At 37.1% G+C, this 26,377-nt stretch overlaps 1 protein-coding gene across 5 annotated transcripts in view; it reads right to left on the bottom strand.

Annotated features, from left to right (window-relative positions):
• ATP8A1 (ATPase phospholipid transporting 8A1) overlaps positions 1-26,377 on the bottom strand; it is a 234,741-nt gene that overhangs the window by 149,739 nt on the left and 58,625 nt on the right. For 2 of the 5 annotated variants that reach the window (XM_082728770.1, XM_082728768.1), the window contains exons 6-13: positions 23,185-23,225; positions 17,566-17,639; positions 11,488-11,557; positions 10,292-10,419; positions 6,066-6,177; positions 4,699-4,864; positions 3,197-3,324; positions 243-320 (exon numbers count right to left, since the gene is read on the bottom strand). In XM_082728770.1, coding sequence (XP_082584896.1) covers positions 243-320; positions 3,197-3,324; positions 4,699-4,864; positions 6,066-6,177; positions 10,292-10,419; positions 11,488-11,557; positions 17,566-17,639; positions 23,185-23,225 — 797 coding nt within the window. Of the gene's footprint in view, positions 1-242; positions 321-3,196; positions 3,325-4,698; positions 4,865-6,065; positions 6,178-10,291; positions 10,420-11,487; positions 11,558-14,120; positions 14,195-17,565; positions 17,640-23,184; positions 23,226-26,377 lie in introns of all 5 variants that reach the window. The other 3 variants (XM_082728769.1, XM_082728771.1, XM_082728772.1) reach the window with 2 other exon arrangements.

Here is a 26,377-nt window from a genome sequence, read left to right as displayed (position 1 = left end):
CTAACTAGATTATATGCTGAAGGAAATCCCTTTGTGTAATACCTTATCTGAGAGCAAAATAGCTTTTAAATGTTTTTAAAACTTCGTTTACTAAAAATGGTAATTATGTGCTAACATATTTATGCAGATTATCCAAATAATTGGAAAGTAGGAGCTGTCAATTCATATGGAGTTGCCACCTATGGCAGAAGTGACAATGAATCTACGTCCCATTGAACGTATCAACAAGAAATTCAGTTTACCTGGCCAAGTTCCTCATTCAGATTCGACGTTCGAGCCATAGCAGCAGTGTCTGTGGGTTCGTAGTGCATGTCGAGATCCTTTTTTTTTTTTTAAATAAAAGAAATTACTAAATGCAATTGGTAACAAGAGAATGACTGAAATTTTCTTTAACTAGTGAGTTATAACATGAAGCCACTCTCATCTCTGGCCATTCTACACCATTTCAGTTGATTTCCCTGAAAAGTCCTCAGTAGAGAATATTATATTTCATAGAAAGGGCAGGACAGCAAGGCAATTAGAGTGGATCTCTGCAATCAGGCAATCTTGAATTTTTTTCATAATTCTACCATTTTCTAGATAGGTGACATGTGGTAAAGATTAAATGAAATAATGTATGTGAAATGCTTCCTAAAGCGTCTGACACAACATAAGTACTTAATGCAGCTAAAATAAGAGCATGAACACTGCTCAAATAATGAAGATTTTTAAACCCCTAGGAAAATTACCTAAGAGATTCTATCTGGTTATACTTTCTTGGCTCTGCTTCCTCCCAGTGCATATACTTGAAAGCAGAAGGAGTGCACTTCTCAAAACCCAAACAAAAATGTACAACTTTTGTACCAATTTGTACTTGTTCTGTACCCAAATAATATGAGGCTTGACTCTTAATGCCTATAAGAATTAGTATTTTCCAGAGTACACCATTTTATTGCCAAGTCAGGGTTAACAGATTTTTACAAGTCAAAGGAAAAGGACGAATCTGGTCTTTCCCACGTCTGCATTTCAGACTGATCTGCTTCAGTTCTGAGGTAGGCTGTTGACTGGTAGGAGCCTTGATCTAAGAAGGCTATTAAGCACCTGAGCCATCTTCAAAGAGGAATGAATGGAACGGGGAGTTTAAGTTGGACTTTCTTGATCATCAGGTCTGATAAGGAACAGAAGGAGATGGGAAGGAGGTGATAGAAGAAAAGGCATGCAGCAGAGTTCTTTGTTTTTGTTTGAAGATTTATTTATTTTAGAGAGAGAGAGTATGTGTGCATGCTAGTCGGGGGAGAGAGAAAATCCCAGGCAAGACTCCATCCTGAGCACGGAGCCCAGTGCAGGGCTCGATCTCATGACCCTGAGATCACAGCCTGAACCAAAAACCAAGAGTGGGATGCTTAGCCAACTGAGTCACCCAGGCACCCTACCTGAGTTCTAATACTTTGCAAGGCTATCATTCAGAAACATGGTTAGACATTTTCCTAAGAGATCAGGTAGAACCAGTATCAAGGGGGGGGGGGCGGCAGATACTGATCTCATTTCTACAAACGGAATTGCTGGGTGGTAAAAGACCTGTCAGCAATGTTATCGAATCTCTGTACAATAGAAAGGTGGTTGAATAGCATAAGCCTGCTGGCCTCCTCCAATACTCAAATTATGTCATTATTGGAAGCAAATATTACTTTTAAAAATCCAAGTACAAAATAATAAAGTGACTAACTAGTTATTTGATTTTCAAAATGAGTCACCTTATGATTTCTTATTGCAAAGTGGGAAACCTCAATAGGTTTTAATTGTATTTACACAAATGTTACTACATAATTTTTCAGCAACACATTTCCTGCATGAAATAAGCCACACCTGCATCTCATTTTAGATTTCTAAATTCTACTGGGCTTGTACCAATGAATTAGACAATTTGACAGGTGAGGTGGATCACTTACCATGGGAAGGTAGTGAGCAGTGGCAAAAGCATCATCAGTTATATTTCTTAACAATTCTAATATTGTTCCCTTGAAAGACTTTTAAATAATTTAAAAAGATAATGTCAAAAGATAATACCCAAATTTCCCAAAATAAAGAAAAATCAAACTTTCTGGCAGATTAAGTCTGAAGGCTTATTTAACTTACATAAATTCATTAATTTTAACTTTGGTAAAATAAAACTAAGAACAACACATTTTATAAACAAAATATTTAGGGAATAGATGTCTGGCACATTTTTCCAAGATTAAAAAAATTCAAGAATTAAAAAAATTAAGCACAGCTGAATTTGTTTACAGTGGGGGAAAAATAACCTACATGGGTATATAAAACAAGACTGACAGCCTGGTTGTACCAAGCAGTGAACAGTGTTATTTCTAGAGCACTCAATTGTTTAGGAGGCTGTTCGCTATGCTGTGAGATTCCTTTACTCTATATTACCACCGCGAGATGCTGGTAAAGCATGTTTTATCATTCCTGTCTAAAGGCCCAAGAAAATAAGTCTCAAAGAAGTCAAGTGGCTTGGCAAAGTTCATAGCACTAGTAATTATAGAACTACAACGATAATCCAGATATTTTAACTCCAAACCTCATGGTCTCCTTTCCCCAAGACTATTATATAATCCCAAATAGGTTTTCTTAACTGGAGACTTAGTTCCCCGGAATGTCTAGTCTATAAACTTGTGTGATTTTAAGATAAAGAGTTTTTGCTATTGATTTTTACATGTCAAATGAATTTGTTATTATCATATTAAAGTCAAAAATACTTTGAAATGCCATCTTGCAGTCAATAAAAGGGAAGGTATCATTAAGATTTTGTTTCTGAGAGATCAAAGGACACTATGAGAGGACTGCCCAGCTGGTTCAGTCAGTGGAGCACGCAACTCTTGATCTTGGGGTCATGAGTTCGAGCCCCTCATTGAGTGTAGAGATTACTTAAAAAAAATTAAAATCCTTGGGGATGCCTGGGTGGCTAAGTAGGTTAAAGCCTCTGCTTTTGGCTCAGGTCATGATCCCAGGGTCCTGGGATCAAGTCCCACATCAGGTTCTCTGCTCAGCAGGGAGCCTGCTTTTCCCCCCGCCCCCGCCTGCCTCTTTGACTACTTGTGATCTCTGTCAGATAAATAAATAAAATCTTAAAAAAAAAATTAAAATCCTCAAAAGACCCTATCAAAAAAAAAGACAAAACATATATTTAGAATGATGAAAAACAGTAATTCATATTTACCCAATTTATGAAGTATGCCTGGGTAAATTTCACCACTTCTAATGTAACCAGTAAGCTGATTGGAATGAGATTGTTGAAAAGGATGATGAAGGTCAAGAAATTCAGTCCAAAATTATTAGCACCACCATCTGTTGGGGGAGGTGGGAAGAAAGTCATTTATAGTTTCAAGTATTTCATTTGTGTTGACCAGAACTTCAGCATAATAGAAGTTTTCCATATTACACAACATCTCTAGATAGTTTGGTAGGAACACTGTGCTGATAGCATATCCTTATTCTCAAATACTCAAGACAGATCAGTACGTTGGTAGTACTATTAAGAACTTCATAACGGTTCTAACGAATGAAAGCACTGCCCAGTGTTTCAAATCCTGTTCCACACAGGAAGTTTAGAGATATCAGGGACAGGATTGTGGGTTTATAAATGTAAAATCTCCACTGGGCAAAATCATTTTTATGTAAATTATTAAAAACGCACCTTTGATTTATAAAGCATGCCTTAAAAGCAATCAAACAAAACAGCAGCAAAACTAATCCAAACAGTAAAAACAATGTAGGGCTTTTCCCTAGGTAAATCACACCCTGCCTCTTTGATAATGAAAATAGAACCGCTATGGTAGACACACTGTGAAGTATATGAAGAAACAAACCGATAGGAGTCATAACAGTTCTGATGTTGAAATCATAAATCAGGGTTAAAAAAAAAAAAAGTTGGAATAGCCACAAAACTAAAAATCAATAGGATAAAAACTGAAAAAAAAATCGATTTTGCTACAAGGTTTACTAGAATTTGTTTTCACACTTCTGGAAATTAAGTATTTATTGGTTAAGTACTCATTAAAAGGCAATGCAAACTTATTTTCCAGAAATATTCAGGGATGATACATTAATCCTACAATAGTAAAAGGATAGATGGTCCAAAAAAATCATATTTAACAGGCTTTCCCTAAGACAAGATTACCATTAACATGGAATTTACTGCATTCATGAGTTCAAATGAAAGGATATTCAATTTAAACTTTTTATAAGCATGTGCTCTACTCCTGGTGCATTAAAGATAATCAATCTGCTTTCTTCACCAGGTAATTATCCTACCACTTGTGTTAAAATATTTTTAAAGAATGATTAACATTAATGAAAATGATATTAACATTTTATACTACTCTAGAGTGATCATTTTTAAGGATTCTGAAATTTTGGAGACTCTAGCAACATTTTACTTTCTTTTACCAGAAACTGCATTGAAACATAAAAATTAACATTTTATACTACATTTTATACTACACTAGAGTGATCATTTTTAAGGATTCTGAAATTTTGGAGACTCGAGCAACATTTTACTTTCTTTTACTGGAAAATGCATTGAAACATAAAAATTAAATGCCCAGTTATCTTGCCAACAAGGTTTTCTTTTGAGGAATGATAGGAAATCTCATCAGAATGAAACAAATGCATATTTTAATGAAAGAAAAATATAAATACAACAGGCCCTTTAATGCTTACAATTTAGGTTGAGATACCAGTCCTTTCCAGAATGCCTCCGATTCCAAACGGCGGAGCCCACAGAACAGATAAGAGACATGGCAATTAAGATACAAAATAAAATCAAAATTTGTACATTTGTAATCCGTTCCACATTTGAGAGTTTAAGTGGTGGACTTGTTGAATTCTGTAAAAAGAGACAAGATGAGCAATAAAAAAATGTGTACACATTGACTGAGTAATGTCTATTTGGTATTTTGATGAAGATGACAAAGTCCGTCACAGCTCAAAATCTAGACATGGGTAGACACTTGAAAATTATACAGAAAAAAAAATCACAGCTGTAATAAGCTGTCAAATGTTAGCCATCTATTTTTTTTGCCCCTGAAGGCCAGTATACCTCAAGCCTTTTTCTAGGATATAAAATAATAATAAGAAGAGAAGGAAATAGGACTCCGTTTAGAGACATAACTTTTGCATTGTGGTGGGGAAGACGAAGAAGGCGTTACTTGACTACTGAAGTGAAGAGGGTAGAGGAGAGGCACTGGCAGCTCAGCTCAGGAAGAGAGGCAGAGAAGGTGGCCTCTGTACTCCTAACCCTTAGAAGTTACAAAATATGAAGGTCCCATTTGAAGGACCTCTGGTTTCCAGATTTCTGGTGGTGGTCAGTAATGGTTTTACTGATCACAGCAATGGGCTAAGTAGTCCCGGCTATAAAGAATAACGGAAGTCAGTCTCTTCAGCTGTGGTCGATGACAAAAACGATTATGCTAACCAAGGCATCTACAGAACAGAAAATTAAATCTGTCATAATAGATATAAAACAATAGTCGACAGAATTTATAGAGTGGTGAGGAGTAGAATCATTATGGTTATGGTGGAATCAGTAATGGTGGTTTCTTTCCATTAACAATGGCTTAACATAAAAATGTTAGCAAAAAGGGGTCAACATTTGGCTCACAAATCCATTTCTTAATTTTACAAAAAAATTAAAAGTTATAAAATTTGATCACAGTCTTAAAACAAGATTATAAGATAAATACTTTCATGTAGAGCACATCTCATGTACAACACAGAATACTTTCATGTAGAACATGTCATTGCACAGACAATAGTATCAACAACCACTGTTAGAGTAAATGGAATTAACACAGGAAATAATTAAGAGTTCATGCATTGTTGGTCTCGAATGAAACTTTCCAGTATTGTGCACATGAGCCATTTTATGGCCCTAAACAGTGAAGAACGAGATTCTGAATGTACAGAGTAGGGCTCAGGAGTCTGTGACAGATGGTCTGCTATGTTTGGGACTATTGCATAGAGAGCTACAAATAGCGCATTTTCAAGAAAATCCATCCACAAGGTTTTTCATAGATAAAAAATCCCACCTGCATCAGCTTGGTGTCATGTCCAGTGTAGACAACTATTCCATGAACCCACTGTGTATTTCTCAACTGGGCGCCTCGAAGAAGAATCTGATCTGCTCCCAGGGGGACAGTGCTATGACAGATGATGTTGACATTAGAAACATTTTCTAAAGTGCTTAAGAATTCTACAGCTACTACAGAATTCCAACGGAGGTTCTGCTATTAAAATAGCCAGCCCTTCTCACATTTACCTTATTTTTAGAAAAAGAAGTAATTTTCCTACCAGTACGAATAATTTGTTTTACACAAGGACAGCTGGAGAGACGCTTTTCAGTTGCTTCTCCTTACCACCAAACCAGCCATTTCCTACAACTTCACAATCCAAGATAGTAGGCAATGTTTTGGGATTCAGAGGCTAATTTTCAAACCTATTTAAGACTTTTCCTGATTTAGCAAGTCTGTTTAGGTTTCTGAGATGTTTGGAAGTGGTGAGGTTAGGGGATCTGCTCCCTCTCCCACGCCTAATTATAAATAGCTTTGTGCATAATAAGGGTTCAAAAAATAGACAAGGCAAGGTAAATACACAGATCTCATCATACATTTGCATTGCCATCCCTGGCCTATAGAGATATGTCCTGTATTTAAAATCTCTAGGGTAATTTATTACATTTGAATATCAATTCTCCAAGAACTGTGAATAAGTTTCCAATCAATGGTAAGCATCTAAGTCTTTAACATTCCTCTGAAGTGACAGCATATTGAGGATAGCCATTCCATATAATTTAAACAACATTTTTTCATGAATGAAGGCCACGTTGGGTCTTTTGTGGGTTCTTGGTAAAACTACCCACTATGGTAGGTTGTTTGGTAGACACAACCTCACACAAAGATGTCACAAAAGTACAAGCCATCACAGATGTAGTGGGATTCTTGATGGAAATGTACTATATGAGATGTAATGGCTCAAAGCTTCCTAACACTGGGTCTTCTGGGTAGGAGAAGAATAAATGAAACAGGATGGGATTGGGAGGGAGACAAACCATAAGTGACTCTTAATCTCACAAAACAAACTGAGGGTTGGTGGGGGGAGGGGATTTGGGAGAAGGGGGTGGGATTATGGACATTGGGGAGGGTATATGCTTTGGTGAGTGCTGTGAAGTGTGTAAACCTGGTGATTCACAGACCTGTACCCCTGGGGATAAAAATATATGTTTATAAAAAATAAAAAATTAATTAAAAACAAACAAACAAACAAACAAACAACAACAAAAAAAAGAAAAGCAAGAAAGAAATGTCAAATATAAAGAAAAATTCATCAGAAAAATCCCAAACTTCTGGAAGAAGAAGGCAGCCTCCTAAGAAAAGTCTCCAGAAAACACAGAACTTCTTGGCCAGTAGAGGTAACGTGAGGTTAAATCTTTCATTTTGGGGGGCTTTTTATGGCCTGGTAGGTGTCTAGAGCCAGTAACGGCTTGGGCCTTAGACCTTCTTTCAGGAACTATGCAAAGGTCACTGGCTCAGGTGAAGTCAATCCAGATGGGTGAGTAATAACCTCACCTGAAGGCCTCTACTTAAATAAACCCCTAGGAAAAAGCATATGCCTATTTAGAAAAAGAACACAGCATCTATAATTCTCATTCCTTCTGCACAACAGCATGCTTCTCAAACCCATCTGGAAGGGAACCCCTCTCTCATGTATACCTCAAGATTTGGCATGCATTTCAGAGTCGGAAGGGGACCTTCCGAGAAGTTCTTGGGAAGCTGCTAGGCTATGCTCTGAGGTATATAGGTGCCAACTGTTCCTTACGTATACAGTGGAGTCTAATAGGACAGCTGTCCGCTCAGCTTTTATGGTGTGGATTGGAATTAGGTACAAGCTCTTCAAAGCACACCCCCAAAATATTACTTTTCAATTATAAGGATTCAACAAGAGTTAGTTATTAGATTTCATCAGAGTTGAAAATCAAAAATTCTGGCATTAGACAATGACTCTTATCCTTAATAATGGGATCAAAAAACACTCATTCCAAAGAAAGAGGCTCCAAGAGCTCTGGGTAATCACTATAAACGTCAAATGTGCTATAAATACAAAGGTCTGTTTCCATGTTTCATATATTTTAAAGCATATTATATAAATTCTATCTGTACCCTAAATCTTGGCACGATCATACCAAGTTTTTTTTTCCACTGCGTGGATCTGCTTGGCATTGATTTTGATGGCGAACTGATAAGAGATGGAAGCTGGCCAGTTAGGAATGTCAGACTATAGAAACATTACTTATATAAAGGGCCAACTCTATTATTAGTCTATAACCATATGTTCACTCTGTGAGGTCACTCTGTGCAAATTTTAGAACAATATATAATTACTTCACATATTCCAGGAAAGCTTTTGGCGGATCTGAATGAGGGGGACAGTTTAGGGTGTATTTCAAACGTCCTTTGGAATTCAAGTACTGTAATAATGCAATTACAAAATAATGAAAGCACTGTCCATCTCTCAGGCTGGTGGAATGAACTACTGCGTTTAGCTAGCCACTACATCCACCTGGCAGGTAAGGTGTATTGTAAAGTAAAGGAGGCAGAGGAGGAGAGAGAAGGGAGGAAGAAGAGGGAAATTGGAAAGACCCAACCTTCCTGCCAAGGGCTGCTCCATTTCTGCTCCCTTTTGCTGCAAGCCTCCTCGGAAAATCTGCCTAAACCTGCTATTTTCAACTCCTCCCCCTACCTCAGATTCGCTTCATCAGGCTCCACTTGTTCTAACCAAGTTCAAGGATTTCTACGGGCTACATCCAACCGTTATTTCTCAGCCTCACCGCACGTGGCCAGCAACAACAAGGACCCACTTTAGTCACTCCCTCTGCCCTGGCACGGTTATCTCGGCTTCCTTCCTACCAACCTGATTTTGGTCTCTTTTGCTGGTCCCTCCTCTTATCTCATCCTTAATGGTGCAGAGTCTCAGGACAGTCCTTGGGACTCACCTTTCTATCCACGCCCTCACACCCTCAGTGATCTCTTCTACTTCCATGGCTTTAATTATCTAGGCCCGCAATTCCCACATTCACCTCATGACCCAGGCCTCTATCCCAAACTTGTGTCTGCTTCCCCGACACAAACATATGAAGTCCGAAACTGAACGGCTGAGATCCCCTCCCCCCAAGCCCTCTAATGGATTCCCATTTCACTCAGAGTAACACCCCCCAGTAGCCTTCAAAGCCTTGCATGGTCTTTCTTTTCCTACTCTCTTCCTTGGTGACGTCACTCCAACCACACCGGCTTCCCTGAAATTTAATAACTACTCCAGGTACTTTCCCACTTTGAGGTGATAGAATAACTAGTAATTTGCTGGGACTATTCCTTCTGCCTGAAATTCTCTCCCTTCAGAGAGATGATTGGCTAACTTCCTCACTTCTCATTCCCCTGGCTCAAATGTTACCTGCTAAATGAGGCTTACTAGAACAGTCCTACCTCCAAGGTATTCCCTCCCAAGGACTCCCAATCTGCCTTGTCCTGTGCTATTTTTTTTTTCCCCAAAGCTTTTATCATGCTCTAACGCTGTATAGAATTTTCTTGTGTATCATTTTATTGTTTGTCTGTTTGCCCTTCCCTTACTGCAAGAAAAGTAAGCTCACAAGGGTATATGTATTTATCTCTGTTGTTTGTTGCAGTCTCCTTAATGCCTGTAACTAGCCTAGCCCACTAGATGCTTAATTAATACTGGTTGAATCAATGAAGGAAGAGGCAGGGAACAGAAGGGGGAAGGGAAGAAGAGCAGGAGGTAGGTAATGGCAGAGATAACTAAACATGATAACATGGCCTAGAAAACAGCCTATGAAATGACACAGAGAAGAAGACAAGAAATTATCCAGTATCCTTGAGGGTAGACTCTAAACTCCTTGAGGCACCCACCGATCACAGATAAGGATCCAAGCCATGGAGACTGCACATAGGCCTACAACACAAGTATTCACGCCAGAAGCCTGGCATGTCCCTGAAATCATCCAGCTGTCAGTTTGGCAGGAATCCTGAGGAAGTCTTCAGCGGTGTCATATGCATGGCATTAAGAGCTACGATTTCTGCAAAAAGACTTTTGGTGGAAAGTAATATCGAAATGCTTAAGAAAGAGGTTTTCAGCGTTCAGACTTAGAGTGTGAGAAAAGAGTTATGTACCTAGGCTTGGAAAACACTCAGCAACACACTTGAGACACAGTGAGTTCTGTGTTTTTATGAGGCCCAATTTTACGTACCTATGTCCTTCAAGCCTTAAGTTTCCAACAAAATCATACAGATGTCTGTTTGGACTTTCACACTCGATTCTGCCAGAAATTCTCATCAAACTGTCAATGTCTTTTATATCTGATGTTGCTGGTAAGCCCTGTTTAGAAATTTTTAAATAAGCAAAAGATTAAATGAATCACATGTGGGAGGGAAGGAGAGAGGGAATTCTGATTCATCTAGGCCTTAAGATCTAAGAAATCCTACTATTTTATGAGCAAGTCTCCCCCCTTATACAATACACTTTGCCAGATCATAATTAAGGGGATACCCTCCTCTCTGCTTGAACCCAGGAGTAAGGTAGCTTTTGTGAAAGTTGGAAAATGTTATTTGAGACCATAAATTTGTCCACCGAGATACTGTGAAGTCCTCAAAGAACTATTTGCTTCCCAAAATAAAATTAAATTAATATTTAGCAGTATAGTCTGAATCTGCTGAATCTCCAAAAAAAAAAAAAAAAAAAAAGAATGCAAACTAAATAGAATCTACAAAGAAGAGCCAGTATGTTTCTGTTCTTTTAGTCCACAGAGAAGGAAAACTCAGAAATAGTTCTTTCCTCTGGCCAACTAGATTCTACTAGCAGGAAGTGGATGGGCCCCTGCTTCCCGGGACACTCTGAGTTTGGGTGCTATGATGACCTATTTTTACCATATCCCAACCTTCCCCCTGTCATCTTCATCCTTCACCTAGAACCCAAGAGAGTACATTTTTCAAAGTCCCTTTAAATGCCTCTTGCTTTCTGTCAGGGATGGTATGTGAAGCAAATACAGAAATCTAAAACTATTCCCTGAGATTAGCAAGACATTTAGAACAAGCAATGGAAACACTGTCTTTTCAATATGGCAAAGCCAGACTACAATCTGGTCTAGAGGAATAGGGAAAATAAATACGTGCACTCCTGTCAAAGAACTCAGAAGTACTAATATTATTATCAGTGTTGCCTATTACATAAAATATTAAAATATTGCAAAGAGCATCTAGATGATGGACCCCAGTTAATCAGGCAAGTTAATCTGAGCTTTTCATTATACTTGAGGTATCATCATGGTGGCTCGATGAGAAAATATTTCCAATTGGAATTACTTCAACTCATGACAATAACAGAAATAAGCTCTTGATTCCATCTAATAAATCAGCAAATAGTACATAAACCTAAATTAGACCTTACCTGCCTAATTTTCAGATTTGTTTCACCATCCAAGTTGGATGTCTCAATGTAGCACATGGCCTGGGGCTCGCTGTTGTTTAAAATTGAAAAGCAAGAACATTTAGCACGGGGAAGGAAAACTTAATAATAACTTATTTAAATGCCTAGACTCACTGAAGCCTTTTGTTCTAAACAAAGCTCTAGCTGTCTAATTTCTTGGTGATTTTCATTCTAACTGCTAAATGCTGGGAGGCAGAACCCATGCATGACCACCCATGGATCAGCTCTTCAACTAGAACGATCACAAAAAGCAATCTCCCCCCCGCCAAATCAGTACTGATTTTCAAGATAATTGAAATGATTAGATCTGTCATAGGATACCTAAATTGCTCATCCATACAGACACAACACAGACTCCATCTGAAATGTAAAGTAGTTTGTGTCCAAATTTTTCTTCAGCTCAAAAATACCAAGCGAGATTTCATGCTTGTAGCCCATGTATAAATTGGTTAAGGAAAGCGTTTGATTAGAGAACTCCAGATTGCTGCTTCTGCAAACCTGCATTTACTACCTTTTAAGAAAAGATGAATAGGATCATACGGATCATAATATTTACATTTTAAGGCTACTTTAAAAAAGTGTACGAACAGATTTTACAATGAAAGTAGATGGACACTTTTCTCCCTCTGTTCCCTTTTTCCTGATCCTGTTCTATTTCTTAAAGTGATTTCAGAGATTCTCGTGGGAGAAAACACTGAAACTAAAGCCAGCCAACTTGGCCATCTTGCTCCTTGAGCTGAACCTAGAAGATCCCCTTCATGCCCCACCCCCACAGAGTGTTTTTGCGAAGTCTAGTGAGCAGAGGCTGGTGGAAGGGGTCTGTGCGTCTCTGGTCTGTCACAGGGTCTACATCCTGGACTGTTTATGTCCCTCCCCATTCCCCTTCACAAATTGACTTTAGGTGCCCAGCAATTACAAACAGGAGAATTGGCCATCAACTTGTATAACTGGATCCTCGAGTATCAAGGAAAGTGTTCTGAAGTAGTATCAATCTCATGAACACTTGGTTTTAAAAGAAACCTCACTAAGATCATATAAGTAACTATAAATGTCATCTTGGGTGAGTCTATGTCTTCAAAGTTAGAAAGGAAACATGTTGTCAGTTACAAACACCTGGAATCTTCTAATCAACTTTCAATTTGTACATGTGCAAAACAGATTAATTCCAAATTTCAGAAATGGGCATGTAGCTTATTTTTGTGGCCTGCAGATTTGTGAAAATTGCTGAAACATATGGTCATTGATCAAATATTTTACAGATACATTTTAAAGTAACTTTGCAAGTTCTTCAATTTATTCTATGGACATTTTTTTTTTCCTCCTTTAAAGGCTGATACATTTTTCCCAACCGGAGAAGTTATTTCAGTATTTACATTTTCATTCTATCACTTCTTCAACATTTTGCCCTTTATTACTGTCACAATAGTAATTTGACTCTGGTAACTGCTGCTAATTTGTAACTTACTTATATATACATTTGAAACATAAATTGTTTTTGAAATTATAAAACATATCTTCTGATAATATAGAAGCACAATGACAAGCAAATGCTAAGTGAACGATGCAGATTCTGTATTTTGGCAATAAAATGCATTAAAATATTACTGAATCAATATATCCAAAGCCATTCTCACATTAAAATGAGAAAAGCATTCTATTTTTTTTTTCCCCACAAAACAATTCTTCTGGGACTTTAAATGGCTAGGAAATTAAAAAGTCAAATGGCTGACTTCTGTCTGAAGTGGGGCAAATAAAATGCATCCAAATTCAGAACATTGCTTATCCCTTAAGAAAGCTCTTACTGAAGCAGTTCTTAATAGTGTTATAAAAAAGCAGCAAAAGGTTTTAAGGAATCATGCTAGATAATAAATATTTCAGCAAATTATGATGACATCCCAAACGCAAACTACAGTCAGAGAGGCAAAGCAGGCTTTTTGATTAGTAAGTGGAGAAATGAAACAAGATGCGTATCACAATACAGACACCAGTAGACAGCTGGACTTGATCGCAGTAACATGCACTCTGTCACTTGTTACAAGTAGGATAAAAATGGATCCCAAAGCATGCAGTACAAAATGTATGACATCCAGCTTTGTGCAGGGGGTCCTCTGTAAACCCTAAATGAGCCCAAATTACAGTCATGATTGCTGAAGGGGTTCCATAGGACTTACAGAAAATTTCAAATATAATAAGGCAAAATTTCTCAATAGCTTCATTTCATGGGAAGCTTCACACTGTTCAAAACAGTATCCTGGAGAGGTGTTATGCACAGCCTTAGTATTTAGGCATATTATTAAATAAGAATATATGTTAATGATGTACAGGAAATTAAAATCTACCTTTACAGTCATGCCTCATAGACTCCTATTGCTAACAATAGGAGCTGACTGGCCCCTCAAGGGACAAACAGCATCCAACACCATATTCATGAAAGGCTTTTAAAATATCAGTGAAACGTCTGTCTCCAAGATGTATAAACATTTTTGTGTTTTAAAGGAAGCAACATTGAGTTCAACCATCTTTGGGTGTAATTGTTGTCTGTTGTAGGGTGAGGATCCACGTACACACATCCTGTACGACTCAGTGGTTCTAACCTTGAGGACAGGCTGATGAGATCTGCTGGGAGATGTTCCCCATTGGTCACTTTCACTATCTCCCCTACTGCCACCTACAGGTCCCAGTTCAAAATAATTAAAACGGAAAAAAAAAATGAAAAACAGAAAAAAGAAAAACCAAACAAATGGACAAAAGAGACAGAAAGTTTGAAATTATTATAGAAAATAATACATGTTAATAAAAATGTCTAATGCCAATTTTTTCAAAATTTATTTTGATCAGGTCTAAAGGCACAAGAAAACATGACATAGTCAAGGATTACTTGCTTTTAAGCCCAATTTTCAGTTTTTAATGTAGAAACTTTTGATGGTTTTGAAGTTTATTCACAAGACTCTTTTATCAAATAAAAACATAATTTTATATAGAGATCTACTTATTTTATAGATTTTCTTTTCTCCAATTTCTCACTCTCACGCCATCTACTCCTACCGAAGAAGGAAAGAATTATGGGAACCATGTTTTAGGCTTTTGAGAAACCAAGTATACTATACTGGTCCTCCCTACGTCTACCCACACATTAAAAAAAAGTATTAGAAATTTTCTCATTTCAAAACATTTTCAAAGTTAACTGCATTAACTTTAACGCAAAGCTATAAAGATGTGGATCTTAGGATGTTAGAAGGCATAACTGCAGCCTTTTGAGTTGTTCAATAATTAACAAAGTCTTGGTGATACATTGTCTTGGGAGGGTAAGTCTTTGAATGCAGGAAAGCTTTTCCAGAGGGTATGAAACAGACACGTCAGGAACCCACGTGGACCTGAATTAACAGCTTGAGTTACTTTTCTCTGTTTTTATACTTTCTAAACTCATATATGTATTTGTTTGTTAGATATTAAAACCTCAGTTTCTTCATGTCAAAGCAAAAACCAATGAGACACACTTTCAACAATGTTCATGCTTTAATTTCAAACTACCTCAAAGTGGGTGCACTATTAGTAATTAATAACTGAAAATTATTTGGAAATTAAAATATTATAAACTGTTGCTTATGCTCACTGTTAAATGGTGCTCACCTGTGGGCGAGAATCACCATGTCCCTCTTCTGATAGCGGCCAGCGTGGCATAATGAGGGTTATCAGATTAGGGATTACGTATCTCAAAATTGACCTACCCATTAGCTACTTAAATGGCAAAAAAATAGGACTTAAGGTCAAGATTCCACTTTCTGTTAAATGACATCAAAAACATCTACCTATTTCATAAGGCTAATGTAGGTTCACAAGTGTAATGCAATACCTTTGAGAAAACAAAACTAAACAAAAAAACAAACCTGAAGGTGGGTATTTTGGCATTGAGATAGAAATATGTGACTGTAGAGGCTTTGTACTTTGAATTCTACTAAATAACTAAATGCAATAAATCAGATACTCTTTTAAAAAATAATGATCTTTGGAGCAAGTTAATCTCTGTGGATGCTCTATTAAGCTAGAGAAAACACTGGGGCACCTGGCCAGCTGAGTCGGTGGAGTGTAAGACTCTTGATCTTGGGGTTGTGAGTTTGAGCCCCACACTAGATGTAGAGATACTTAAAAATAAAATCTCAAAAAAAAAAAAAGAAGATATAGACACCATTTTGATCTATCACATCTATAGTACACACTACAGTAGCTATAAGCCACCAGTGAATGTTTTTAATGTTGGGAAATGACTCCTATAACAATGATCTAAACTTTAAGAAATTTGAGCATCGAACTTTCTGGGAGCTTTCGGGGCTGGATAGGGGCAGCCGAAAAATATTTTTAAAACTTTCAGAATTAAGTAGAAAGTCAGGGAAATGTAATCAACTATCTTCATACTTCTGAGCATACAAAAAAAATAAATATTGTCATGGTTCATATACATGATACTCTCCATGGTAAGTTATGTCTCTATGACACACTTAAACAGGAGAACATCCTTACTTTCTTAAATTGCTGGAGTGCTTCACTATCATTTTGAACTTCGTCAGATGAAGTTGAGACAGTCATTCATCTACTGCATTTATCAGCCTTTTACTTAGTAGCACAAAGGGCACGTGGTTCTTTTGGCTAGGCATTCTTAAAATTTAGAAGATTACCAAATTTAAATACAAAGGAGAGTCAGAAACTATTAGAGCTTGATCATTTACTCCATCTTCCTCATTTTTTTTTTTAAAGATTTTATTTATTTATTTGTCAGGCAGAGATCACAAATAGGCAGAGAAGCAGGCAGAGAGAGAGAAAGAGAGAGAGGAGGCAGGCTCCCTGCCGAGCAGAGAGCCCGTTGCGGGGCTCGATCCCAGGACCCCGGGATCATGACCTGAGCCAAAGGCAGAGGCTTTAACCCACTGAGCCATCCAGGTGCCCCAATCTTCCTCATTTTTAAAAGATGTGAAATCAAGGCCTGAGAGATTAACTGTTTTGTTCAAAATCACAAAGCCAGGTTAAGAAAAACCCTGGTTTTCTGTAACCTCCTGAGCAGAGCTTTCTCTAGTACCTGATGTGAATGACAGTAAGTTGACTGTTAAACTCATTCTCTCACAGGCACGTGCGGACTGGCACCTCTACTTCAGTTTTAGGTAACTCTTATTTGCTCAGTTAAGTTTCACTAACTTGTTATAAATCTAATCACTTTAAAAATAATGACCTGATTAAACAGATTTTGAAAAAAGGACACTGTCCATATTTATATGTGGATTTTACAAATAAAACTGTCCAAGGAAATGATGATAAACAACCTCTAAGATATTTTAAAAAAAAACATTTTTCTTAATTTATATTAGGACTACTTTTACAATTTTTAAACCCCAAACCATTTGAAAATCACATTCTTTAAAGGTTAACAGTGCCATATGTTCTGAATACTAATTCATGACTATCTTAAAGATGAATAAAATAGAAATTATCTAAAATTCAGCCATAGACAGAACTTAAAAAAGCAAAACAATTTTTTTTGTTGTTGTTGTTGGAAGAGTATGTCATTTCAAAGGTATGATGACAAAAAAAAAAAGAAATCATTCATCCATTTCCTTGTACTAATGCACCATAAAGATCAAGGAATCTTGGAGGGATATATGAATGCATTATGAAGAAATTTATCATGAACAAGGATTGCAAGATAAAATCAATAGAACCCAATCCATGTATTATATACGAGAAATGACAGGACATGTTAGGAGTTAGTGGTCCACAGAAAAGGATCTGGACATATCCAGAGAGAGTAGACTCTTAACCGTAATTGTAACTTTTGAATTACACAATATAGTACCTATCACTTATTCTATATGGCAAGCATGAAAGAATCCGTTAAGTCCAATTGATTTTTTTTTTTAATGTTTCATTCACAATCATGAAAGAGGTTTTAAATTCTTCGTTTATTCCTTATTTCCTTGGAGAAATCACAAGGTCAATGCAGGGTAGAGAAACCATCCTCTACACTGTTTGAGCATCAGTAGGTATCTCTACCTTGATGAGAGAAGTACAGTGTCAGCAGGTATAAACTCTTTGCCTTTTATTATAACTATATCTCCAACATTTACCTGAAAGAAAACTGGGAATTGGTTAATTATCTGCATTGAAAGATTGTTACAAATACACAACCCACTGTACTTAAGCATAGAATACAGTAAAAAATGGTTACTGGCAAACAAGAACCACACGTCTACATAAAATAGCATAAAGTTATTTAGGAGTGAGGGCAAGGATGGGGCAGTCCTTTAAGTTATGAACACTGTATTTTTGTTTAATCAACTAGATGACTTCTCTTAATAAATTCACCTATTTCATCCACTTAATCAACATCTCAACTTCTCATAGTCTCTCTCTATGACATAAAAATAAAAAGGAGGAACTTACCTGATGTTATTTTTATCCTATTTAAGGAAATCTCAATGCAACCAGAAAAACCAAATTTCATACATATGATTATTACTCCTCATGATGACCTTACGAAATAGGTGTTAGTTATAATTTACAATTTAGGGAGGAAGAAAGGAATCTTAGCTTCTGATTTGCCTAACATCACAGTGACAGGAAGATCTTACCCTCAAACCTCTATCTGACTGTCTGCAAAGCCTGATTGTGCATAAGTAAATATAGTAAATGATATTGGTTTTTTTTTAAGATTATTTATTTATTTATTTGACAGACAAGGAGGCAGAGAGGCAGGCATGCAGAGAGAGAGAGTAGGAGGTAGGCTTCCTACTGAGCAGAGAGCCTGATGCAGGGCTCAATCAAGGACCCTGAGATCATGACCTGAGTGGAAGGCAGAGACTTAACCCACTGAGCCACCCAGGCGTCCCTGTATTTTATAAAAAAAAACAAAAAAACAACAAAAAATAAACCAGCCTAATCTTTTCCTGGTTTTGCTAATTGGGAAATTAAAAAACCACCACCACCACCACCATCCAGCAAGTACAGGGGTAAACTGGACTTTAATGCGTTGGGACAGTCCCCTGACAACACCTAGGATCAAGAAGTGTCAGGCCACTGGAGCGTTTAGAGACTGCTGCCCAGGCAACTTGCACTTACACGTTCTTTAATCTCCTCTTGTGTGTTCAGGATTGCTCTCTAATTAGACGAGATGCTTCATAAAATTGGGATATTTGTCTACATTATACTGGAAGAGTTTACTGGTTAGATGTAAAAAAAAAAAAAATCCCAAATTGATCCTGCTATTTTCCTAACATCTTTATTCATTCTCAAGACAAAAGCAAGGCTTGTAGTCATTAAGCTGAAGACAAAAACAAGCCATTAGCACCTTATAAGGTTTAATGTCAGGACTCAGTGGCCTGGGAAAGGCTTACTGAGAGCTGAAGTTGTTCTTGCAGGAGTATGAGGAGAGCTGGGAACTTACTTGCTCCTCGCTTATGACGCCTAGGTTTTAGATCACTTCTCGAACATATCCAGGTACCTCTCTTTCTCTTTTCTGTTCTGAGCTCCTAATGTGGCATTCACCTCTTCCCGACTGGTTTGTGCAGAAGAGTAACAGACAGAAGGGAAATTGAGATGGCAATAATTCCTTGACCACATCTTCTCAGTGGAGAAATGACACAACAAAGCAGTGTTAGTCCCCCAAATACTGAATTAAGGAGGTATTTAGGGTTTCAGGCTACTTGCCTGGAGCTTTCTCGAATCACCACAGGAGCACCTGTAACTGAGGATTATGTAAAAGGGTAGGCTTCTCAAATGGAACAGACTGATTCAAAATCTTTGTCCAGTTGTACGCCCCAGCATATTTATTCTTACTAAGGAATTTTTGGTGATGTAAATTCTTAATCTGAAGAAATAGATTTAAGGGTGCAAACTTCATGCACTAAAGCCGAGTTTGAAACTTGCATACAGCCCACCACTCCGTGCCACATTGCGTGGATTCCTCCAAAATTCTCCACCTGCAACTGTCTCCAAAGCCTGGGAATGGTCTCAGCAGCATCTCACCTTGAAGGGCTGGCCTTGGTGGTTAAGGACAATGAAGACAGTAGCTGACTTGTCAAGCTTGGAGAAGCAGTGGCTTATATGGGGTTTTGTAATTGTGATAACCTTCTTGGAAAAGCAGACACTGGCAATTTAACCTTATACAACAGAGGGAAGGCTTCAGGGCAAAACCGGAGGGATAAACCATTCAAGTCTGAGAGCTGAAGTAGGCCCATCTGTGAATGGCTGGATGTACCCTGTGCAAATCTGAAGGTCCTCTGAGGACCATTAAAATGCGGCCACAGTAGCCACACATGAGAAAAACAAAGAAAGCAAGTCCTGAACTAAAGCCCATTTGCACTATGGTTTATCATATTACTTTGGCAGGAGGATCAGACTCTTGGTTTTGGTTTATTGATTTTATTTTTAATTGCACAAAATACGACATAAGCTTAAAGAAAAGACTTGCCCCACATTCTGGCTAACCCAACAAGCAAGTCTGCTTTCACGTCTGTCCACTTAGTGTCCAGGAAACCATTTGTACATTAGTTGATGTCTTAGTATACATGGCTCTGTTCTTTTCACCTATGATTATATTTTATGACACAGGAACCTTCATATGTCTTGCTAGCTGCTGGTAGTTCACTGCTTGGCAGAGATACTCAATGCATATTTATTGAATGAACAGTATAAAATTTTTCTCTGATGCCACAGTATTTGAAATTATAGCTTTAATGTGTCACAGAATATGCCAGAATGGAGAATGTCATCCTTTAAAAAATGCTTTCCCTATTGGATATCCACATAGGCTAACTTTTCATTTTTACAAATAAAGTTACAGTAGACACTCTCGTACATGTACAGGTTTTCCCCCTTACATTATGACTATTTTCTTGGGATAAATTCCCACAGTCCCATTTTTATGGTTCTCAGGATGACGACCTAAACTGCTAATTCACATTAGTATGTGAATGAAATAGTTCATAAAGCAAAAATCCTCAAGTAAAGAATAAATATAGCCAATGAGACATCAATATTGTTTAAATTTGCCACTTTCATTACTAGGTGGAATATTATACTGAGTCTGGCTGCTTATTATGTGTCTTCTTGCTAACTGCCAACTTTTATTTCCTATTTATATGACAGCAGTTTCAGTCTTTTGTTATACTTGGTACAACTATTTTCCATATGTTGCCTACTTATTAGCGGTAGTTTCTATTGTATATTTGTTTTAAATTTTATATGTTCAAATTCCAGAGACCATGAGATCTTTCTCTTCTCCAAATATTTATTAAAGTTCTTATTCTGTTTGTAGGTTTTTCAAAAACAATGTTTTAACATTTAACTTAAGCCAGTTGAAATTTATTTTAGCATGGGATGTGAGTTAGATATAAACTGTATTATTTCCTGAAACTACAAATCTGTGATCCCAACATCATTTATTAAATAATTCTTTAATCAATGATTTTCTCTCCTTTATCACATATTAAATGGGTTTTATGTCAGAGCATCCTAGTCCCTTTTCTCTATTTTTGGAGAAAATATTTTTTCATTCTATTTTTACTCTGTTCATCCATGCCTATTTTTGCAATAGATCCACACAATTTTAATAACTTTTGCTCTCCATTTTATTCATCCCTGCACACAGTTCATTTTTCCGAAATAGTCTATTTTCTCAATTGTTTATTTTTGAAATTAAGATAAATAATTTAGTCAACTCTTGAGGAGAAAAATAATAATTTCTCTGGGATTATATTATATCACTACTTTGGAACAATTGATGTTTTTAGTTTTTCTGAGAGTAAGGCATATTTGCCCACTTATGTGAATCTTAAACATCCAACGTTTTGATGTTTTCTTGACAAAGGTCATGTATGTATTTTAAATTTATTTCTAACCATCACCATGCAATGAAGAAAGAGATCTCTCACTTGTATTTTTCTAACTTGATATTGCCTGCAAAGAATGCTATTAATCTTTGAATATTTATCTTGAATTCATCATTGAACCAACTTTTATTATTCTACTTAATTAAGTATCTAATTCCAATTGTTAAGTAACATCAGCTCATTTTGATTGGGTGACTTTTGGAGGCACTCTAAATTTTTTCCCTCTGCCTCTCAAAGTGGGATGCCCAGGTAAGGTGTGGCATTGATCTTCAAGACCACTGAGAATACTAGCAGTATGGGTAATCATGGACTGGTAATAATTTTTGTCTACGAAAAGTTGGAAGAGTTACAATAATCCACTCGGTCTTGAAATAATGAAAAAAAAAAGACATTAGAAAAATCAGATGTTCTGACAAGAGAGAAATAGAGAGAGAGAACGAATGAGCAGTGAGGAAGGGCAAAGGCAAAGGGAGAAGCAGGCTCCCCGCTGGGCGGAGAGCCGGATGCGGGGCTCCATCCCAGGACCCGGGATCATGACCTGAGCCAAAGGCAGACATCTAACTGACTGAGCCACCCAGGCACTCCCTAACAAATTAATTTAAGAGCGAAGTTTTGGATGCTTATCTCCTGACTTTATGACTGCTTATTTTCTGAACAAGCACTCTGGGTAGATGGTAAGAGACTGTTACATCAGTTTATTAGGATATGTGTTTATGCTAATTACTCAAACAATCCCAGTCACTGAAATACCTTTACCATACAATTCGCCGTACTTGATTATATCCTACCAGTCGTCTACAATGTTTAAATCCACAAGAGCCGAAGAAGAGCATAAAGGAAACCTCTTTTGAGACAGCTTTTTGAGCTTTCTCGTTTTTTACCTTGCTTCTCTGAGAGGAGACTATCACAGAAATAGGGAAAGCACAACCAAGGTATTTTCCTCCTTGTTACTTTTATGTCAAAGATCAGAGAGAGAGAGATCGTAAGTTTCCAAACATACAGAAAGGGAGATGTCAATCTCTATTTTGGCCATTGATTTAAAATCAATAAAAACACAATTAACTGAGAGGGAATCCTATTCCTGCAGGGATACAAGGTAACTATGAACATCACAAAGCAGTATTAAGGGCATAGCCTTTAACCTGCTGGGAAATACTGGAGGGCAAGTATGCTGTCTGTATCACACCTTCACTGTGCCCAGCAATCTCAGGAAACAAAATCCCTCAGGGAGAGGGGACTTGCCTCCAAAAGTCTCACCAAGTTAAAAATATTCGCTTGTGAATGACCAGAGCTAATGGTCTTCCAGGACTTAAGGAGAACTAGTAACAGTGGCTTACCTTTTGAAACTGAGGTCTGAAAAGCACCTAGATAATAACACTTATAAAATTATGACTCAGTTCACTAACCATGGTACACATCCTGCGAGCATATTAACCTCTTGATATTATGAAACTGATTTCCAGCTCATTAGAAAATAATGTTTGCTTAGCAAGCTTCTTTTAAAAAAGGAATTATGAAGGTGTAGCCATAATACAGGAATTTGAAATCAAATTTGCAAATGAAATTTCAGAACTCTGATTTTTTTTTTTTAATTTGGACAGCAGATGATTAAAGCAAAAAGTTTCAACACAAAAAAATTCATGGTTAAATGAAATCTATGAAAACAGTACTCAAAATTATCCTATGAAAAACAGAGTTCCAAATATTATTTATACAAAAATCACATCTATTAGAGTACACATCTATGCAATTCTTCTAGAACAAAATAAAAATCAATGCATACCTTTTCCCAGTGCACAATTTCCCAAGCACCATTTCTCAAAACTGGAAAGAGAAAAGGTGACATTTTTAACAACATTTTTACTACTTCCCAAAAGCCTGACTTTGAGGAAATGATCATTTTAGATGGAGAGCCTCAAAAAAATTAACTAGCAGCAATTTTTACAGGTTTTAAAATTATTTATGACAGCAAAGATGTATAAAATTATACAAAGAATTAGAAAAACCAGTGCACATTTTAGATCCCACAATGGAACTTTACTAATAGATGGTAATCTCATTGGTGATACCAGGGCTTTCTTCAGTACATAGAATTTACAGGCCACAGCTGGAGGAGAGAGCCACAAAAATGATGTGAAAGGGAGTGACAAGCTTAAAAACTATTTCAGAAGTCGTAACAGTAGCAATTTTTTTAAAGGATTTACAAGCACAAGAGAAATAGATTTCAAATTGGTTAGCAAGAATTTAACACATAAACAGATAAGGAATCTGCATCTTTATCTTTAGAATAATGTAAAATTGCAGAAGTTTCCATATTTGGTTTACAGAGAAGAAATGAAAGAAGAGAATACTATTAAATTAGGATAGAGGGGTCTTTTATTAGTGTTTTATTACTGTGTCACAGCAGTCAAATTTTTCAGTATACCTTTAGAGCACTTAGTACTTAAGAAAAGGAATAAGTCAAAGTTGGTCCACAAATTAACCTGATGTAAATTTCCTGAAGACAAAGCTAGGATTTGCTCTGTTTAATACTACATACCCTGGAAACAGCACGGTCCCTGGCACAAAGTAGTTGTACAGTAAATATTTGCAGGATGAATAATTTATAGGTATAAAACATTAGATTCAGTTTCTTTTGATATTAGAAAAGTTGAAGCCTGAGCCCTCTGAAGTAAATCACGATGATAATTATCTCCAAATGTTAAATAGCAAATCTAACATTAGTGACACTGGTCTTGTGGTCAGTATTATAAATTATTTTAATGTAAATGCAATCTATTTGTGTTTCAAACTTCTTGAGCACAGGGCTCTGTCTTATTCATCTTCTCATAGAAACTCAATATCAAAACTCCTAGCACAGAAGACACTCCAATGCTTGTTAACCAAATGAATAAGTGCAACAAGGAATATCCTACAGTGTGCTTTGGTGAATAAATTTCATTAAGTTAAAAAATAATAATAATTCCAAGTTGAAGTGCTAACACTAAAATATTTCCAATATAGTATCTATACCTATAATTTTTACTTTAAAGTTTATAATTTTTACAGTATCATACAGTTATGGGTCAAGGATTAGAACCACAGTCATCTAAAAGTTCTAATACACAAAACTCAAATCCCCACAGCATTTACCACACCGATCTCAGGAATAAACCTGCTCCTTGATGTTGTTTCCTGAGCACGAGAAGGTCAGGGCATGAGAAAAAGAGTAAAAGAGCCTTGGGGTTTATATGTCGCCTGCCGCTGCTTAGCAGTGGCTTCCTCAAAATTAGTTGTGTTCAAGAATAAAGAATAAATGAGAGCACTCTGTCCTTTAACAGCTTACCCCAGTAGCTACCGTATGGTCAGTACTCAACAAAGACAGCTAGCCAAATGCTGCTCTGTCTGACCCTAACCAAGATGCACTGACACTGTCAATAATGGTGCTAAACTTTGCAGCACTTTATTTTTATTTTTTAGGAAAATCTAATTAGTTTATTTTAGGGTAATTTTTATTTTTCTTATTATTTATTTATTTAATTTTCCTATTTGCCCTCTTATTTTTTTATTTTTTTAAAGATTTACTTATTTATTTGACAGACAGAGATCACAAGTAGGCAGAGAGGCAGGCGGGGTGGGGGGGGGGGAAGAAGGCCCCCCGCTTGAGCAGAAAGCCCGATGCGGGGCTCGATCCCAGGACCCTGGGATCATGACCCAAGCCGAAGGCAGGGGCTTTAACCCACTGAGCCACCCAGGCACCCCTGCCCTTTTATATTTATCTTATTTTCTCAATGTTTCAAGATTCATTGTTTATGCACCACAACCAGTGCTCCATGCAATATGTGCCCTCCTTAATACCAACCACCAGGCTCACCCCACCCCCCTCCCTCCCTCCCATCCAAAACCTTCAGTTTGTTTCTCAGAGTCCACAGTCTTTCATGCTTTGTCTCCCACTCTGATTCCCCTAATTCACTTTTCCTTTCTTTCTAATGTTGTCCATGTTATTCCTTATGCTCCACAAGTAAGTGAAACTATATGATAACTGACTTTCTCTGCTTGACTTATTTCACTCAGCATAATCTCTTCCAGTCCCGTCCATGTTGATACAAAAGTTGGGTATTCATCCTTTCTGATGGAGGCATAATACTCCATAGTGTATATGGACCACATCTTCCTTATCCATTCATCCATTGAAGGGCATCTTGGCTCTTTTCCACAGTTATGTGATTGTGGCCATTGCTGCTATGAACATTGGGGTAGAGATGGTCCTTCTTTTCACTACATCTGTATCTTTGGGGTAAATACCCAGTAGGACCTTGCAGCACTATAAATTAGAAAAATTTAAACAGTAGGTAGAGCCCTTTACTGCCATTTATTTTATTTCTGATTCTATCTCATATTAGTACACATTCCCCCCACTGAAATACTTAAGTTTTTGAAAACTCAGTTGTCCAATATTTCTACAACTGAGATGTGGCATGAAAACAAAGACATCAGCTTATCTGGAAAGCTCAGCAGGTCCATCAATTCCCACCCATGCCTGGACCAGAGGGGTGGCTGCCTCTTTCCAGGGGCTTACCATTCTATCACTGTGTTCACGGCTTCCTGTGGCTTCATTCTGGGTCTACTTCCCTTATTTAGGGCAACTGTCTAGCTCACGCTTACGAGGTTTTCTTTTGTTGACTGAGGTATAACAAAATGTACAGTTCTTAAGTCTTGAAAACTGTAAACACTTGTGAATCCACCACTCACAATGAGATATAAAACTCCGGAAAGACCCCTTATGCTCCTTTAAAATCCATCCCTCCATCTTCAGAGGCAAATATAAATTAGTCACCATAGATTAGTCTTGCATTTCATATACATTGACTTATACAATATGCATCTGAGATTCTGTTTGTATGTAAGTGATGAATCACTAAATTCTACATCTGAGACTAATATACTGAATGTTAACTGGAATTTAAATTAAAATTTGAGGAAAAAAATACATGTAT

This window comes from Mustela nivalis (assembly GCF_964662115.1).
Source record: "Mustela nivalis genome assembly, chromosome: 4".
NCBI lineage: Eukaryota > Metazoa > Chordata > Mammalia > Carnivora > Mustelidae > Mustela > Mustela nivalis.
Note: the sequence above shows the minus strand (reverse complement) of the source record. Positions and strands in the feature narration are given on the sequence as shown.